The sequence below is a fragment of the Ictidomys tridecemlineatus genome, chromosome X (genome assembly GCF_052094955.1).
Source record: "Ictidomys tridecemlineatus isolate mIctTri1 chromosome X, mIctTri1.hap1, whole genome shotgun sequence".
Lineage (NCBI taxonomy): Eukaryota > Metazoa > Chordata > Mammalia > Rodentia > Sciuridae > Ictidomys > Ictidomys tridecemlineatus.
This window is the reverse complement of record NC_135493.1, coordinates 31,769,174-31,790,476: the sequence shown is the minus strand read 5'-3', so window position 1 is coordinate 31,790,476 and position 21,303 is coordinate 31,769,174. Positions and strand designations below refer to the sequence as shown.

Below are 21,303 nucleotides of genomic sequence, written 5' to 3'. Positions count from 1 at the left end.
GGGGATTGAACCCAGGGGCACTTAACCACTGAGCAACATCCCCAACCCTTTTTAATATTTTATTTAGAGACAGGGCCTCACTAAGTTGCTGAGGCTGGCTTTGAGCCTGTGATCCTCCCGCCTTAGCCTCTGGAGTCACTGGGAAAACAGGTATGTGTCACTGTGTCCAGCAATACAGGTTCCTTCTTGAGGTGATGATAATGTTATACAATTGACTGTGGTGATAGTTACACAATCCTGTGAATATACTAAACATCATTGTATTATATACTTTAAGTGGGTTAATTTTATAATATGTGAATCATATCTCAATAACAGTATTATTTTAAAAACTGAAGGTGTTAGGAAGGGTATGACTCAAATAATTACCATAGGGTTAAGTAGTAAAAGATAGATATTGTCATCTAGGGACAATAGGGAGACTTCAAAGAATGGAAGATTTCCAATGATAAGTAACCATAGATTTAGCAGCAAAGAGTGTGGGAAATGAGAGCATCCTTGATTTTACCAATCAGTACTTTAGCTAACCCTGGTTAATCTTCTTTATTTCAATAAAAGTAATTTGCACTGCTAATTCCATCACAGAATCTCTTGGGATTTGTTCAGGGTTCTAGGAATCCAAGCCTATTAGTTATCAAATGTCTTTCCAGGCACTGTCTTTGACACTCTAGTTTGCTAAAGCCTATTTAATAAAGATGACTAATCTACAAGATGCATTCATGCCAACCAGACGTCTAATTTGGTTCACACATCACTTTTGATCAGCTCCATTTTGTCTAACACATTCTCTGTTTAGCTTGGATAGAACAAAAAATAACTGGATATTTATCAGGCAAACTTTCCTTTCCAGAAATTACGACATTTACTCTCCATACCTCTCACCCAGATTGTAAAGAAAGAAGCTGGCCCAAAGAGGATATGTGACTTCTTCAAGTCATCTAACCAGTTGGTAAGTGGGACAATTAGAATTCCAGTTTGGGCTGAACCCCATGTGGAGCTCACTACAGTTAGGCAGTGGGTAATCAACTAAGACTTCTTAGAACACTTGCTCCCCATGGATCTGTTCCTCTGACAGTACTTTCAAAGCCCTTTCAAGCTGTAGTTTGTGTTATTGCTAATTTTAAAATGGTGATAACATTTACACATTAAACACTTCTCTGGTTTATTCCCTTGAAAACCACATACCTAAGATTAAATACAAAAAGGTTCCCTGTTAGTTTTTGGCCTTAAAAAATTCAGTTTGTGAGAACTTAATTTTAATAGACTTTAAAATAAAGATACAAGGTTTTCTAACCGCAAATATAGAGTACTAGCTCTGTACACTACAGAAAATAACAAAACAAAAAAAAATTCAGTTGCAGAAAGATCATTTTCAAGTAATATAAACTTTGAGGTCATTTTAATATCACCATTTTTACCACCAGCCTGGACCAATGAGAGAAACCGTGACAGAGTCAAGTGCTATAAGATCCAGCTACACTTTGGTCAATCATTCTATTTTTAAAATTATATAGAAAAATATTTCCATTGTGAATAAATTAAACAATGTGCAGTTGTGCACAGCAAAAAGTAATATCTTTCACTATTCTCCCAAATGTTTGGAGACCTTTTGTTATGAGCTCACATTCGTGTATGTGTGTATGTGTGTGTGCGTGCACATATATATGTGTGTGTGTCTAGTCAGGATTATTTAATATACATTGCCCTATTACTTTTTCAATTAGTTTTATTGACATATAACTCATATAAAACACAATTCACCCACATAAATGTTCTAAATCAATGGTTTTGTGAATTTAGAGATACATGCAACCATTTCCACAGTAAACTTTAGAATATTTTCATAATCTCAAAAAGAATATTTTTATAATCTCAAAAAGAAGTCCTGTACCCTTCTGTTATTATACACAAATCCTTCCAGTTTCCCTAACCCTAAGCACACACTAGTCTATTTTGTATTTCTATAGATTTCTCTATTCTGATTATTTCATACAAATGGAAACAGAAATTGTGGACTTTTGTGACTAGACTCTTTTACTTAGCATGCTCTTTACAAGATTCATCCATGAAGCATGCATCATGCTACACTTTTAAAATATAGCTGAATCACATTCTACTGCATAGATAAATAAATATACCACATTTCCCCCACTACTTTTTTTCCATTTAATGTCTTATATTCTTCCATTTAATACCTATATACCTATTTCACTCTTTTTAGTGACTACATAATATTGCATAGTTTGGTGCAACATAATGCATATAATCGTTCCCCTATTGATGGATATTTGATCTATTTCCAATGTTTCTCCCTTTTAACAATAATTTGTAATACATATGAGTGTGTGTGTGTGTCTGTGTGTGTGTGTGTGTGTGTGTGTGTGTGTGTGTGTGTAGGGGGTGGGAAGAAGAGGCTATCTCTGTTGGTGAAATAGGTCCATGTTTTTAGAACAGTAGAATAAGAGTACAGGCTATCCTCCCTGTGCTCTGTGGGTTCCTCATCTATGAGTTTAACCACCCTCAGAGGAAAAAAAATGTGGTTAAGCATGCAATGATTCTATCTGTACTGAGCAAACTTTTTTCTCAAACAATACAGTATAACAACTATTTATATACCACTTACATTATATTAGGCTTAATAAGTAATTTGGAAATCATTTAAGTTATTCAACAGAATACGTCTAGGCCATATGCAAATACTGCACCATTTTATGTAAGGAACCTGAGTATTTAAGTATTTAGGTATCTGCAGGGATCCCCGGAACCAATTCCCTGTGGCTACTGAAAGAAGACTATAACTTTCCTGAAACTTATTTAATATCTAGGAATTTGCTAGAAATGCAAATTCCTGGGCTGAGCTCTGGGTATTTTTAAAAATCCTTTGTGATTCTGGGATACACTAAAATTTGAGAATAACTGCTGTAAAATTCACTGTAGAACAGTAGCTGTCATTATTTGGTTTAAATTTTTAAATTTAGCAGGACCAAAATAATTAGCTTGAACACATGATTATGATCATGCATAGCGCATAAGTATAGTGGTAAGTTAAGGCTGTTTGTTATTTTTCTATTATTTTTAAATTTTTATTTAGCAAGACCACATTAGTATAGCAAAACACTTCTTCCTTTTATGTTTTTCCTATCTGCTTGGCCCCTTATTCTCCTTTCCTGTAACCTTAAAAACCAACAACTATTCCAATTATGCTATATGCATGTACTAATATGTCACAATGAAACTCACTATTCTTTTTTTTTTTAGTTGTAGATGGACACAATATCTTTATTTTATTTTTATGTGGTGCTGAGGATCAAACCCAGGGCCTTGCACATGCTAGGCAAGCACTCTACTGCTAAGCCACAACCCCAACCCCTCACTATTCTTTACAACTCTTTTGTACCATTAAAAAAGAAATTAGGATATTGGAAAAATAGGATTTCAATAGATTCCCAGACCAGAACTAGAAGGGAGTGTAGAAATGTCCTAGGCAATAGCCACATTTTGGAGCTAAAAAAATGAAGCCCAGAGAAATTGCACTAAACACAACAAGTATAAGCAACACAGCAAGTATAAACTGTCTCTCGTTATAATATATATTATATTTATAATAATAGTTTATTATAATTGTTATTATAATAGTTTTTAAATACAGATGTGCATGAAATCCACATGGGGAAATTTCATTTAAAGGTGAATTTAGAAAGATATATTTTCCTTATCTGATAAACAGAGAAGACATATAATTTAATTATAGTTAAAATACATTTATCGATATCCAGTATTATAATGTCCTTTAATTCAGTGATGCTCATAGAAGTCAGTGAATGTTTACAAAGGTCAGAAGTACTACATTAAATAGCTGCAGATTGCTGGAGTTTGTGTTCTTTTGGTTTTCTATCCCCTGTCTTCATGTTAGTTATTACTTCTTAAATCTCTAAGTGGGTTTGCATCTAGCAGGTTTCATTCCAACTCCTACACCTACTATTGTTGATAGGAGTTATACAACAAATAAACATGATCTTTAGAACTATGGCAAAGATGTCAGTAGAATAGGTTATGAATGAGAAACTAAAAAATTTAATGTAGGGACCTTGTCATATTTACTTAGAATGCTATGTAATAGAGAGTCAATGTTGCCAAATATATTCTTCAAGAATGTAATATGTGGGCTGGGTTGTGGCTCAGTGTTAAAGTGCTTGCCTAGCACGTGTTAGGCTCTGGGTTCAATCATCAGCACCACATGAAAATAAATCCATAAAAAAAAGAAAGTGATATGTAGCAAGATGTCCTTTATGTACACACACACACACACACACACACACACACACACACACACACACAATGAATTCTGGGAATTATTTTTTAATCAAGAAAGTATACATTCCTCCATCAAGATTTCTCCCATGTAATTGTTACAACAAAGAAATTTAGAGTCACAAGTTTTTCCTGAGTGAATCTGAACCTGATCTCATAAACTTATGAATTTGCTTCATTTGCTACATAGATAAACTCTCAAACTATATTTCACTGGTATGATTATCTAGCCCTGATATTTATCCCTCAAACTGGTCTAAAAGTTGCAGTGTGGCACACACAAGCCCTAACTAACTTTACCAAGAGAGCTCTAAAAAACAGTTAAAGGGATCCCACTACTAAACATAGAGGTAAATGCTAATGAAAAAGCTATTTTATAAAAATCAGGTGAAATTACATATCTTAACTACAGCTCAGGGGGACACCTGTGTCATTAACAAAAACTAAATGTTATCCATATCTCTAACAACTTGGCTAATGTTTCTAAAGCCTTAAATAGCTGCAGATTGCTGGAGTTTGTGTTCAAACCAGTGGCATGCTGGACCCCATCTTAAGCTTTAATGAGTTACTATCTTCATGGTTTTCAGAGGCTGGCTGAGATACTAATTGTTTTGATGCTAGTTGTTTACAAAATAGTGATGTTTTTCTGTTGTGTTTATTGTTGTCCTAGCATGATCCCTGCCCTATGTATGCCTTGTCCAGTCACCCCACCAACTTTCATCATGGATCTTTGGACTTCCCTGATGCTAAATACCCTTAACTGTCCATGCCCCACCTGATAGAGAACAAGGACTTCCGGTGACTTCTCCTCAACTTTGCCCTCTCCCAGCAGGAAGTAGTTTGGAGATGTCTCTGCCCATTTTTCCATAGAAATGCAATGTAGAAATTATAGCACTGGTCCACTTTATGCTCTAAATATAGCCTACTGTTCTGCCATTGCAACTTATTTTATAAAGGACATGTTTCTTCATCTTCTCTTCCTCCTCCTCTATCTCTCCTGCTCCCTAATCTCAGGGAAAACAGAATTACCTTTCTTCCCCATCCTAGACATAGTTATCTATCCTTGAGCACTCACCCACCACAAGACAAAAGTAATTCAGACTTTGGGGATGGTTCCAGAAAATCTCAGATATGGAGATCTTCCAAATTAACAAGTGAATTACAGCTTCCAACAGAGAACTTGTGGAATGTAGCCTTTGAATCACCTTTTTAAAAGATCCCTGTTCCCCTGATGGGCAGAATCACAGCCTCTGTGACAGGAGTTCCCTGTGTTTCTCCTTTGCTAGCAAAACAATAAAGTTTCTTTTTCCCTTTTTTCACACACAAAAAAATATTTCTCCCCTGGTTGTCAGGTGCAATGGCACATGCCTATAATCCCAATGACTCAGGAAGCTGAAGCAGGAGGATCACAAGTTAGAGCCTTAGCAAGGCCCTAAAAAGACCCTGTCTTAAAATCAAAATAAATAAATAAAAATGGCTAGAGATGAGCTCAGCAGTAGAGTAACATGGCTCCAATCCCCAGTACAAAAAAAAAAAAAAAAACAACCACCCTTCCCTCCCTGATGGGTATTTGTGTTTCCTAAGTAATAAGCTTTTTTTTAGTACAGTTTTATATTAACAGGAAAGGGAAAAATAATACAAGGGGGAGGAATGAATTACAGTAGAGGGGGTAGAGAGAGAAGAGGGGAGGGGAGGGGAGGGGGGGATAGTAGAGGATAGGAAAGGCAGCAGAATACAACAGACATGAGTATATCAATATGTAAATCAATGGAAGTGTAACTGATGTGATTCTGCAAGCTGTATATGGGGTAAAATGGGAGTTCATAACCCACTTGAATCAAAATGTGAAATATGATATATCAAGAACTATGTAATGTTTTGAACAACCAACAATAAAAAAAAATAACAATAAAACTGAGCAAACACAGAGATTTACCACACACCTTCCATCCCAGTCCCTTCACACCCACCACATTCCCTACTATTGACACTGAACATCAAATCCTGGTTTAAAAGATGTGTAAATACTACCAAAGGGGCAATTTAGATTACCTGTAACACCACAGAACTGTGGGTATTGCTGGTAAAGATGCGAGTGGTTCCTGCCTTGGAAGACTGTAAATGGGAAGAGAGGCCCATTTCGCTGCTTCCAAGGGATAATTTCATGTGTTGGTCTTCCTCTTCCACAAGAGATCTGAAATGTTTTTAAATCAGAAAAGAAAAATTAAAATGTGTACAATTCACAATAATGAAATTACTTAGAAAAAACGTCACTATTGCCAATGATCTTACTATGGAATATGCTGAAGTCTGTTTCACTGTATTTAAGGCTCATATCAGTCTGTATCATATAAGAAATATATATTTATAAAATGTTTTGTAAGGGCAGAAAATATAGATAAGAACTGAAAAGTCACTTAAAAGATCATTTGAAACATAGTCATATGTACTTTTTATTACCAAAGTATTTGCTTTTGATATTTTGCTGCCCAGACAGTAATGCCATGAAGTTATATTATTTATAGTTAAGGTTAATTTAAAACATCTAATTTTAGAAATTAGAAATTTTAGAAAATTAAAACTAATAGGTACCAACAGTCACTACATGTCAGATCCTTGCCAAAAATTTTAGAAATATGAGCTCATTTAATTTCTTAAAATAATCTGATAGAATAGGTATTGTTACTATCTCCTTTTTATACGATAATGATAACAAGCAAAAGTGGGTTAAAGTAACCAATCTAAGATTACAATGTTATTAAAATGATCAAGTCAGGATTTGAATCTAGGTTTAGTCTGATTCTAACTCCAAAGCCCCCATTAATATAAGTCAAAGATTAACTATATTAATATATGGCTTCCCTTTCTGGTATTAACAGTTCTAATCAACACCAACTGAACAAAATTTTACACATGAAATAACATCTTTTTCTAGCAGTATCTCTCAGTATGGGACTATTTGGCTTATGGTCTAGTAGCATATCCATCTTGTCAAAGAAATGAAAAATAAAATAACACAATATAAATTACATATGAATTATAACAACAATTTTCTCATAGGCCATAAGAAAGGGTTAGAGAAACTGTAGTGAGAAGTTCGCTTAGTTGCCTAAAGAATGTGACTGTATATTTGATAATTAAACAGCTCCACTTAGGTTACAGTAAAAATTGACCATCATGGAATGGCCTTTCATTTTTCTTTAGTAGAGGCCTTGGGTTTCCTTAGGTTATAGATAGCTAAAACTGTTTCTGGATCACCAGTCTTAAGAGTACAGAGGCCATAGCTCTGAACTGGCTTGTGCATTCATAATACAGACTACTAAAATTGACAGTAGGGGAAAAGGAGAATGGATTTAACTCTGCTTCACCTTTTCCTATTTATCTGTAATTTCCTAAATTTTTGAATTATTTGCTTTTCTGATTGGACTACAGATTGGACTAAAAAGTACTTTTTCTAAAGTACTATAAACTGAGTTAATCAATTTTAACAGGAAAAAAGCTTTAAGATAATAGCATATTTTATATAAAATCCTGTTTGAATTCTGACTACCAACTAAATGGTTTTAAATCCTGCAATATTTCGCAAAAAATCCTGGTCTTAAGGGTAATATTGATTTTTCTAAATGATATTAGAACCATAGTGTAACCAAAATGAATCAATAATATATAAACATGCTTTATTCAACATTCATGGATATTTAATAAAAAATAATTTAAATAAGATTTTAATAAGCATAAAAGAAAACAGATACAGCCTTCCACCAGAGTTTCAGAAATAGCTTTAAAAATTAAATTATATATATATGATATATATTATACATATCATCACAGATACTTCTCAATGGCTTTTGTGGACAGACATTTAAAATTACAGAATCAATTGGAAAAGTAAAAAAATAGATTGATGGTAAGTAGTATCTCTAATCAGAAGATTTCTATTCATTGGGAATTATTTTAATAGGATATTCAAGGAGACTCTTTTATTAGGATCTGTATTTTCTACACAGAGCCAGGCATGAGAAGCTTAATATATGTCTTCTGAATGAATATAGAATCTCATTTCTGTGGATCATTCCAAAGACATTTCTTTATCATGCCGTGCTTAAATGACTATCAATTATCATTTTTATAAAACTGCAGATGTAAAAGGGATGGGGTAAAGCTGAAACAACATTGCCCTCATGACATATCCTAGAAATTGCTTTTCTGAATAAACTATAGATAACAACTTGTTTACTTATCATTTGTCTCTTGCTCTTAAAATTGAAAAGCAGAATGTAAAAATGCAGCCCTTTCTTGGCAATATAATGTAGCTGGCTTTCTAATTAATTACTTCAAAAGCTGAAGAAGCCTTCAGTAAATTCATCTTCTTTATGACTTTTTGTCAGTATCTTTTGACTTTTTAACATTCAAAACACTCCCTATTATTTCTGCATCAGTAACAGTACATGACATGTCAACCTTCTTAGCAGATTCAATATTCCCTTCCATCTCCTTTTCATTAAGTTTATTGACTAGATGTGAAGAGCATTGTTCCTCAACATTGCAAAGAGGCAACACCTCTCTGTAACCTCAGGCCACAATTATATCAGACTATGCTTAAAGGAATGATTATCTGAGTAATTCCATGAACCAAAACAAAACAAAAAAAACATTTAAAAAGAAAATCTTATTTTTATTTCAATTCATATGATTAGAAACAACATACAGGCCAGTGGTTATCAATGAAGGAAGGAGGAGTAAAAGGCATTTTGCTGGCCCTTCCACACATACATTCAGCTATGTCTTGAGGCGTTTTTCATTATAGCAACTGGGAGAGGGGCACGCAATTACTGTCATCTCTTGGGATCCTACTAAACATTTTATAGCACACAGGACAGTTCTGTACATCAAAGATATTCTCAGGAAAAAATATCAACAGTGCTAAGGATGAGAAACCTTGATATAGAGAGACTGAGTACCTCATGAAATATTTCTCAATCAATTTCATGTTTTAAACAATTCCACAGTCCTCTGACTGTAGTGATGTTAGCAATACAAAAACACAGTAGTGTTATTAATTACCACTAATTCTCCCATGGCTACCAAATAGAGTACCTGTGCTGTCCTCATATCCATCAATTGAAAGATCAAGTGTTTACAGTAAATAAGCAGATAATGGCTTTTAAGTTTATAAGACAATTATGTAGCAAAGCTTTCATTTTATATAAGCTCATGTAAAAACAATGATTTATTGATTCTGCTTAAAACAATTGTTATTTGGATCAATATGAAGTTTAGAATGTAGTGAATCCTGCCCCAATACTCCCATTTCATCAACACTACAAAATTATTCAGGGGAAAGACTATGTTCATCGATTTTCTTTCTAAAAATTAAATTTCTCTTTCTTCCAACAACATTAAAGTCTGCACATGTCTGCCAGACACTCCTATCCATTGGACACATGCTATTTTCAAAGAATGACCAACCCCAGAGCACAAAATAATCTTTCACAAAAATGTGCATGCATCAGTCAACTGTGCTTACTCAGAGAAAATAATAACTTTTTTTGAAGAGCATTAGGTTACACATAGAGGCACCCCCAGAACTGCAATCACAGGCTATGGCATTTCTTTGCATTGTTGTTTGAAAGGGAAAAACATTTTAAGCAACTGTCGTTCGTTAAGAAAACGATGCCAACATTGTAATCTTGCCTCAGAATTTACATATTTTAACAATTACCCCAAGAGAAATATATGTAAATGATATGAGCACACAATTCGCAAACATGAAGTACAAATGGTTAACAAAAAAATGGTTCAACTTCATCAGTATTCTAGAATATGCAAATTAAAACAAAGATGCTATCTTTAAACCTATAAAATTATCAGAGCAGAGCAGAAGACATTCTTTCAAATTTCTAGTGCAGACATATATTAAGCCACTACTGTCTACATGGAATGTTCATCCAAACGGATATTTGAAAAGAAAATTTTAAAATTACCTAATGGACAAATCTTTTTTAAAATTTTTTATTTTTATAGCAAACTTCATGACATTGAAGGATTTTATGCTGCATCCATGTCCTGGCATGTGGGTCACAGTGAGAGTGCTCTGTCAATCTGTTTCAAATATATTTTCTACAAAAAATAGTTATGTAGAAGTTTAATTTGTTAGTGATTCTATAAAGAATGATACATTCTTATAATTTACTATAGCAAATTAATTTGTCAAATAAGGAAGGGAAGAGTGCCTCTTAATTACATTTGAGTCCAAGTCCAAATAATCTCCCAATGCCCCAAGCAAAATCTTCCCAAATCTACTATATCCAGAACTAACACCAATATATGTTATACAGAAAGGCAGGTCAGGTCAAATTTCATTGGGAAGGACAGGGAAACTAAATTTTAGTGCTTCTTGAAATTATTAGTTTCAAAAATACAGGGAAACATAACTTTTCTTAGTAGAGGCTGTGTATGCCAACTCATGCGTTGGCACATTAGCTTCTAGCTCACACCAAATAAATGAATCAGAGAAAAGTAAAAATGCAAAAGTATACGAACAACATCTTTATCTTTTTTCTATTTAGTTACCAATTGGTTCCTCAGTGCATCCTTTTGCTTGCCACCATTTCCTTACAGAGGTTAAGTCTAACAATGTCTTCTAATAACACGATTTCACTGTAACAAAAGAATAGGGTCTCCTGAGTTAGTATCTAAAATTATTATACAAATATTTTAAGCTCCCAGGTTAATATAATTATCACACCTGAAAGTTACTATCAGTGCTTTGGTATACAAAAAGAGCAACAGCAACAAACAAAACAAATAAAGCCAGGAATGGTTTAACAATACTACAAAACAGGTGGGTTAATCAAGGAACTCACTCATGCTTTCCACCACCCATACCCCAAGAAAATAGAAAACATATTTCTCACACTCACAATTTAAAAAGAAAATCAAGAAAAAGGTTTTCTTCAAAGAAGTACTCCCCCTCCATTTGTTTTTCTGCTCTGAAACAGAGAACTGTCTGCTAGCAGCAGCATTTGCTAAATGAAACATTTCTTGAGATAAAGTTGCATGGCAGGTGGAGAAGAAATTTTGCCACCTGTTCACACAGTCATTTGAATTTGAGTGCTAAATCTGTCAAGGTATTTCCTTCTACCCTTGAGAAATGAATTAAAAACTTGAGATGACAGAAATCATTTCCATTGTTTTTCAGATAAATTCAAACTATGCATACATCATTGAATTCTAAAGATATTAATAACTTTTCTACTGTCCTTCATCACCCCTCCCAAATGAAATTTGAATGTTAGATCATAAGAGTTTGCACAAACACACACACACACACACACACACACTCAGCTTCTGTTATGAAAAATTATAGGAATATTTTAAATAAAAATCAGACACAGAATTTCCAACTCTTGAAATGGGTTAATGTGTAAGCTTGTCATGTTCATTGAAAAAAAATGGAAAAAACCCTTTAAATCTTTGAGCATTAAAATATCTGTCCTCCAACTAAAGCATTATCTGTGGTATCATTATATAAAGATATTACAAATATCATATGAACCTCTCTTAAGAAAGCATAAATTAATTGCTGCTTAAGATACTATAGAGAATGTGTATCTCCTTAATGAGGTGTTTGCCTAAAAGGATTCCAGAAAGACAAAGCATTAGTTGGTTATTTGTATTTTTAATGACATAAATATAATTAGATTATTCTCTGTCTGAAATGATTTCATTAATGGAAACCTTTAGCATAAGTAATATTTTATAAAATAGCTACTATCTTCCTAAAGCTTTCTTTTCTGCTGTAGCAATACCAGAGTCCACAAAAGATCAAGGTGATAAGATTATTCTATAAAATGATTTTCCAAAGTAGCTATTGCACACACTTCTTATATATCTGTCAAATTTAAAATTGAATCACACTAATAAATAGCTCATGTCCATTTTAACATAGGAATAAGATCATTTACCCAGCACCTGCTATGTACCAGGCATTGTGCCAGGCATGTTCTAGTATGCTACTTAATCCTCATGACAACCCCATTCTAAAGACAAGGAATTGAAGCTTAGAGATTTTAAGGCCTCACTATGAGTCTGATTTTGAACCCTCTTCTGAACCCAGAACCACATTGTTACCAATGCACAAAACATAAAAATTAAAAACAGCAGAGAGTAGAAACTATAAAGCAATTCCTGTTTCAATGCTTAATTTATAAATACAAGAAGGATATCTAAGAGATTCATTCTGTTAGAGGCAAGTAATTTTTCTAGTTTAATTAATTCAGTCTAAAATCACCTGCTTTGTGTGTCAGAGAAGAGGATTATTAATAGTAATTGGGTACAATTCACTAGGGTAACTGTGGTTGACAAGAATAAACTGAGTGTTTCGAAGTAGCTAGTAGAGAGAGGATTTTGAATGTTCCTAACACAAAGAAATGATAAATGTCTGAGGTAGGAGATATGTCAATTACCCAAATGCAATCAAGACACATCATATATATACATATATATACATACACACACACACACACTGAATCACATAAATATGTACAATTACTATATCTTATTTAAAAAGGAAAATATATTTTAGGCTGGGCACAGTAGAACATGCCTGAAATCCCAGCTACTTGGGAGACTGAGGCAGGATTGCTTGAGTCTAGGAGTTCAAGATCAGCTAGGCATAATAGTAAGACACTACCTCAAACAATAAAAAGTAAAAATATATTTTAAAAATAAATATTAAAATTATCCACTTTTACTACTCCATCCATTTCCATAAAAACAATGCCAATGCTAAAAATTTCTATCAATGCATATGGAGTGAAGAGATAGAATGTCCTAAAATATAACTCAGATCAAATTTAGGGAGAATTTCACATTACTGATATCAACATTTAAAAGAACAGATTCTGAATTCCAATGCCAACCATCATGATCACATAAATAGCACTATGACACAGATGAGGGAATTGGGCTAGACAAATGGAATGACAAATGATACTCCATTAGATAACTATAACAGGATGAAAGTTAATTATCCAAACCAAAAAGCATTTGCACTGAATAACTCAATCCTGTCCTTGAAAAACTTTAAAATTAATGTTTGTTCCCTCTACTTACTATATTTCAAGACTTCAGTTTTCCCTTCATCTTTTAAAATCCAGATTCTACTTAAACCATATAAAGTCTCACACATCTTGACCAAATAATTCTTCTATTTAGGAAGCCTAATTTATGTATTATTTTTTCACTATCACATTTCTTGTAATATTCTGGTGAAAACAAGATAGGTAGACAGGCAGATGGGTAAATGGTAGTTGGATGAATAAGTAAGTGGATGGTAAGTAGGGAAATAGACAGCAATAAAACATTAAAAATTTTTGAAGAGATATATATAAGAATCAGTCTATTTCCTTAAGCAGAAATAAAAGAGTAAGAAAAAAGAAAGAACACTGAATATTGTTTCCATAATTACTATGCAAAAAAAAAAAATCCCAGTCAAAGCTTTCCTTGTCCTTAAGAAGCCACATAAGATAAGGAAGTGTACAAGCAATAGTGCTTTGTTTTAAAAATACTGGTTGTTGGGGCTGGGATTATGGCTCAGCGGTAGAGTGTTGGCCTCACACATGCAAGGCCCTGGGTTCAATCCTCAGCACCACATATAAATAAATAAAATAAAGTTATATAAAAATACTGGCTGTTGTATTAAAACCATATGATTGATTTGATACTGAAATTTTTCTATATTCATTGAAATTAGAAATGCTGCTATGTGGAGAAAAATGGTGATGTGATGTAGGTTGAGAGGAAGTATGCACTTCCATCACTGTCAACAGTCCCTCTCTCAATGCACAGAGGAAATAGTCATAATCCTCTGGCTGCACATTAGCCCTCTACCTGAATGCTCCACCCTACTGCTAACAGCATGCCTGCCCATTGAGAAGTCTGGCTATACTTGCAGCAATGAGCTTGCCTTCTCCTTCTTCAATCCCAGAATGAAGAAACTGGAATATGCATTTCAATCCCTCCAACACCCAGGCTAAGCTTTGATTCCGGATGATTTGTTAACTAAGGTGTCATTTTACTCCCATTATCTGTAGCTTACCAACTCTGAAATGTCACTATTATGCTATAGTGCATTTAAATTGAAAGTCATGTTATGAACAAATTAGGTTTCACCTGCCTAAAATTTCAGTTTATTAAATATTCAAACATCCAAGTTATCCAATTTTCAAGTTTATAATAAAGGCAGATTCTATACACCCAAAACCAATTAGTAATCACTGGGACAAATCCCACTTGGGAAAGGAAAAGCATTAATCAAGTACTTTAAAAAACATGGTGAAAATCCTATCCTTTTCTGAATTTTCTAGTTATACTCAACTTCACAAAATCAATAATTCATGACCAGGTCTTATGGGAATGTTTATTTCTCTTTTAAACATAAACACACACACACACACACACACACACAAACACACACACACACACACACACACAAAAGGGAGTCAGTCTTACAACATAATAACCATTGCACTCCATGTTTTAATAAACATAATTGGCAGCTCTTAGAGTCCCACTGACTTTATGTATTCAAACCCACAATAAATATAAAAAAGTTCAGCCTTGATTTTGCAATAACTCAGAGGCATCTCTAATTATATCAATGAATACAGAAAAATTTCAGTATCAAACCAATCATATGTTTTAATACAACAGACAGTATTTTAAAAACAAGGATGAATAATATAAAAAACATGGAAGACAGGATGTCAACCTCATAAGTTTGGGAATCACACTTAGAATAGTTCTCTCAAGTTCATCTCACTTATGGGGTTTATGGAAGCAAAGAATCTGTTATCATTTTTCATGTTAAAATTATTTCTCTTTTTTTGCATATCTGTCTTACCATTAAAGGGTATTTTTTCATGAAACTTTTGTTATAAACTTGAAATTATCCCTCTGAACTATGCTCTCCAGAAAGAAACATATATATTGCTGGCCTTAAGCTTTTTGTTAAGAAATTAAAAAAAAAATCCTTACTGTCACTTACAGTCCACTCATCTATCCACATACAGTGATCATACTTCAACAGTATAAATTCAGTCTTTAACTCTAGAAATGGTACTGGATTTTTCTCCTAAAATGCCTTTAGCACCCACCATTTTATAAGACTCCTAAGAAACTATTTTAATGAAGATTACTATAAGGCTCAGTTCTAGATCACAAAGTAATTTCATAATCTAGCCAAAGACAATTGTGTTAATGTGAATAACAAAAACTGTTCTGTAAAAACACTTTAAGTCTTTGTCCATAGTGCATTAATTCTAAGGAAAGGAGTCAGTTGGGCAAATTATTTTTGTGTCATGACTTCATTTGATTACCTATATTAAAAATTCTTAATAAAATTTGTAGTGTTTTCCTGGAAGCCAGACTGGTGTATGTATGGGGTGAAAGAAAGATGCAAATTATAAATCACTGAGGAGTTTATTTCTTTGAGAGTAAGATATTTTTTAAGGAATACCATGGACTCTAGTTTATTAGTAGAAATAACATCATATATATAGACCATCATATCCTTTTGAGGAGATATTATAGTATGCATCAAACATTCAAATTCCTTGGTAATTTAAGTGGAAATTTCAAATAAAAGATAATTGGAACATTTCAGATTGTATGTGTATGTGTTTTGAAAAAGCAATCTATGAGTTGTGAAGAAATAATTATGTATAACCCAAATTTGTCTGAGAAAGAAGCATTTCTTTCCTTCCTTCAACATAGACCTTTAAACCATTGTTGCACACCTAAATTATAATTCCTGACTCTGAGTGGAGGTGAAAAGCAGACAAAGGAAGGCAAGAGTCACTCAGTAGGCAAGAATATCAGGGAGTTGAGGTGTTAAAAGTCTGCCCAGCTAGTTGGAAGATGCTACTCTAAAGTCTGCTGCACTCATCTCCATGAGCTATTTCTTGAAGTAAAAATCATTTTTAAATCCTTCAAATCCAATCTTTTCATAGGCTTAAGATATTCTACAGGGGAATGAATTTGACTACATCTTTCTTAATGGCCATTTCTGGAAGCTTGGTCAGCCAAAACAAATTTCAGGAATCTTGAATGTATCTTGACATCATACATTCAAGAGAGCCATACACAGAATATTTCGGTTTCTTTTTTTTTTTTTTTAAAATATTTTTAGTTGTAGAAGGGCACAATACCTTTATTTTATTTATTTATTTTTATGTGGTACTGAGGATTGAACCCAGTGTCTCATGCATGTGAGCAAGCATTTGACCCCTGAGCTGCAACCCCAGCCCAAATACTTTGGATTCTAAAAAGTAATTGCTATCATCAAAATACATGTCATTTTTGACCACTGCTTCTTCCCTATCTCTCATATCTAATCAAGTTTTTTGGGGTACTAGGGATTGAACTCAGGGGCACTCAACTACTGAGCCACATCCCTAGCCCATTTTTTGAATTTTATTTAGAAACAGGGTCTCACTGAGTTTCTTAGGGCCTCACTGAGTTGCTGAGGCTGGCTTTAAACTTGCAACCCTCTTACCTCAGCCTCCAGAGCCACTGGGATTACAAGAGTGCACCACTGCACCCAGCTTCAACATTTAAATACTACATCTCTCTAGAATGTTTTTATGCTTCACCTTCTCTCCACTCCCACTGCCTCTACCAGAGGTCTAGTGTCTACTAATAGTTACTTTGATTTGGTTATGATTACAAATTTCACACACATTATGGCATAGCTTTACATATTATGGTTATATTTATAGATTTGACTATAAAATGACTGATTGTAAATCATTCCCTTGCTCAAAAGTATGCAATGACTCATTACTCTCTAACAACAACCAAATCCTACACTCTTGGATTCAAGGTTTCTTGGCCAAGCTCTCTTTGACGGATTCCACATTCCAACAAATTATTCAAAAGAAATACATACTTAATAGTTAGGGAATAAGTAAAAATTCAAATTAATATTTCAAAATAATAAGTTTTTCTTTGAAATATATTGCTTTTACATATTCACAGCTACGACTTTTTCCTATCACTAACCAAGTAATGTGGAAAAGCCATTTTATTTAAACATTTTTAATAGAAGGAAGATTCATTTCATGTAAATCTAATATCTGCTAATATTTTACAATTGCATTGAAGCAATTTAAGTATAAAAATTTCAAATATAAATAAATTTGGATGGTTTTTCTAGTGCTAATTTTAAATATATTTCTCCTTAACCCTACCCTAGTCAGGTTTCTTTTCCTTCTAGTCAGCCATTCTTTTTATCAAACTCCACACACAAAACATGTTATCCTTTAAGTGCAAACATACTACCTTCAAGATATAAATTTGTCTCAAATAGTCTTCTCTGTTATGATAAAAGATATGTGAAAATAACTCAAATAGTCCTCAACTTTAAGAGTAGTTGCAATCTTCCAGCAGATTATAACATTATTTTCTTTATCAAATTACAATTTGGTGCACCATAACTAAGTATTTTTGTGACTGGCAAACTGCTTCCAATGAAACTACTTCCAGTCTGTGCTTACATCAGAGTATTTATCAGCAACAATGGACAGAATCTGGATTTTGTATCCATTCTTTAATAGAAGAAATACCCATAAATTACTCTTCAATAAGACTGTGATATATTACTGCATATATCAAATAAAGAAATCCAACACTATTAAGTGAATAGATATAAACAGTGCTGCAGACTTAAAAACTAGCCGCTCTAAATTCACTCACACATTCAACATTCAATCAACAGCTGTCACATGCCAGGCATTGCATTAAGAAACAAGAAAACGAACAGCAGTCAGGATACTTGCTTGCTCAGAGATCATCATCAAATAAATAATTACTTTCCAAAGGATTAAATTATATAAATTATAATAAGATAACATTATCTACCAACAAATATCATGCTGTATGACAAAATTAATTGCAAACTTTGTTCCCCAGCCCATAAGGGTATCATTTCATATGTTGCATATAAACACCAAATTTTTAAAAAATTCACAGATTTCCCTTACTATTATATTAAAGGATTATTTTCTTCTGGATCAAGCTATCTGTAAATCTGGATCAGCAATCAATGTTAACTAACAACACAAATTTTAATATTCTCCTCATTCACCTGCCAAAGACCAAGCATTGAAGGGCATTAGCAAGGCCAACAACCACATAATTGTTTGCCACTGTTACCTAATTCTATAATATTTTAAAACTATTTTAGTCTTATTGATTTTTTTCATTTTCAAATTAAAATAAATTTATTTTTAAACTGATATATATATATGAAGATTTCTAGAAGGTTCTCAACAATCTGTGCCATTTGACTTTCCAGAGACATGTGAGAGCCTTCCAGTTGTAAACTATTATTTTATGGTGGCCTTTGTTTCTTTTCAATTATTTATTGGTGCATTATAATTATGCATAATAGTGGGATTCATTATGCCACATTCAAACTTGCTCATAACATAATTTGATTGATCTCATTCCCAAGTACCCCTGATCTGTTTGCTCTCTCCTATTGACCTCCTTTCTATCATTAAATTAATGCATTATATATACACACACACGTGTGTGTGTATATATATATATATATATATATATATATATATATATCACATATTTTTATCCATTCTTCCATTGATGGGCACCTGTGCTGGTTCCATAACTTGGCTATTGTAATGTACATAGCAGCCTTTATGTTTTATCTGATTTTGAACTCCTTTGAACAAACTGAAAATGTTTTAAGATAGAAACATAGAGTCCTTCAATTTTTATTCTTCTATTTTTTTTCCAGTTCAAGAGAGTGAATTCTATCATTGAGCTACATCCCCATCACCACCACCCGTCTTTATTTTGACACAGGGACTCACTAAGTTGCTGAGGTAGGCCTTAAACTTGTGATCCTCCTGTGACAGCCTCCTGAGTATATGTGCCACCAAACCCAGCTGAGTCTTTCAATTGTTCAATGCAATTAACACTGCCCAACTTATTTGTACTTTCTGACAGTTCTGATGTCAATGGAGTCATAATCCCAGCAGCTCCGGGGACTGAGACAGGATGATCACAAGTCCAAAGCCAGCCTCAGCCACTTAGCAAGACCTTGTCTCAAAGTAAAAAAAAAACAAAAAGGCTGGGGATGTGGCTCAAGGTTTAAGTGCCCCTGGGTTCAATCCCTGATGCCCCTACCCCCCCAAAAAGTAAAAGTGTCAGGGGAGTACCATTAAAATAGAAGAGAGATCAGTAGAGCAGAGGCAGGGGATTGAGGAAGAGAGAGGAGAGACAGGAAAAGGGAAGAATGGTGAAATTAATCTGACCAAACTATCCTATGTACATATGTGAATATACCACAGTGAATCTCACATATATATATATATATATATATATATATATATATATATATCTCCACAGATTAAAAAAATTTTAAAAAAAACAATTATAAATAAATAGAAAAAAGATCAGTAGGGTAGAGGAAAGGGAAAGGGGAAAGGAAGGAAGGAAGGGAAAGGGGGAAGGAAGGAAGGAAGGGAAAGGGGGAAGGAAGGAAGGAAGGAAGGGAAAGGGAAATCCTGGGGACTGCATTGGAGCAAATTATATTCCATGCTTATATCATTATGTCAAAATGAACCCTAATATCATGTATATCTTAAATAAACTAATAAAAAAGATTTCCAGGAAATCTTTGGGTTTGAGAACTGCCTTTGTAATAGTTAAACTACTATGATTTGCAAGAATAAAACTAGAGGCCAAGATTAATAAATATTTTTAAAATATTTAAAATAATTTATTTATAAGAAAGTAAAATTTACAGAACTGCTTGGATTAATTGGAACAATTTCTTACAGTGCTTCTGTAAATCTAACATGACTGTGTTCGATGAAGTATGCATTAAACAGAATAATGGCCTCCCAAAGATACACATATCTCAACCCCAGGAACCTGTGGATAGGATGTTACATGGCAAAAGGGATTTTGCATATTTGACAAAGGTTAAGGACACTGATTTGGAGAGAGTATCTCATAGTATACAGATGGCTCAATCTAATCACCTGAGTCCTTAAAAGTGGAAGAAGAGTGGGTCAAAGGGAAATCTAAAAAGAATTCAATCTGCTGTTATTGGCTTTGAAGAAGCAAGGAGAAAGCCAAAAGCCAAAGAATGCAGGCAGCTTCTGGAAGCCAGCAAGATGACAGGGACCTCAGTACTACAGTCACTGAGAATTTAATGTGGTCAATGACAGTAATAAGCAAAAAATAAATTAAAAAAAGAAAACAGATTCTCCCATAGAGTCTTAGTCCTACAGACACTTTGATTTTAGACTGCTGAGACTAAAACCAAAAGTTCTGACTAAAAAACTATAATACATTTGTGACATTTTCGACCATTCATTTGTAATAATTTGCTAGGGAAACAATAAAAAAAACTAATAAATTGAATTCTTGCACACAGTTAAGAAATGGGATAATAGTCACAAGAAAGTACTAAACATACTGACTGGGGATGTGCTAAAGAGAGCACAGCAGCTCCAGCACTGTCCATGGTGGCTAACTTCCATGAGGAGAACAGGTAGGTCATCAATGAAGGTGGAATAATGCTTTAAGAAACTATTAAAACATCAGAAGTTAATCCCAATATCATATCAGCAAGTAAACAAAAACTTCCCAATATTTTCCTAAAACTCCACCACTTGACAAGATACAAAATTGTATCTTATATCTGATTTCTTTTTGTACTACCACCACTTAATCCAAAAAAGCTTTCTCATCTATCATCTTTCTGTTTCTTCTATCCCTATTAAAATATTACCTAATTAATAGCATAAAAGTAACCAAACCCTATAAAAATGAAAATGCATTAGAGAGGTCAAGAGCTTTGAAATCAGGTAGCCCTGAGTTTGAATGTGGACTTCATTTACTACTTGATACATTACACTGAGCAAGTTAACTAACTTCTGTGAACCTGGATGTCCT

General features: G+C 33.6%; 1 protein-coding gene across 9 annotated transcripts in view; it reads right to left on the bottom strand.

Annotated features, from left to right (window-relative positions):
* Klhl13 (kelch like family member 13) overlaps nt 1-21,303 on the bottom strand; it is a 181,854-nt gene that overhangs the window by 36,650 nt on the left and 123,901 nt on the right. For all 9 annotated transcript variants that reach the window (XM_040284680.2, XM_040284640.2, XM_005319397.3 and 6 more), the window contains one exon: nt 6,364-6,505. In XM_040284680.2, coding sequence (XP_040140614.1) covers nt 6,364-6,477 — 114 coding nt within the window. In that variant the 5' untranslated portion in view covers nt 6,478-6,505. The remainder of the gene's footprint in view (nt 1-6,363; nt 6,506-21,303) is intronic.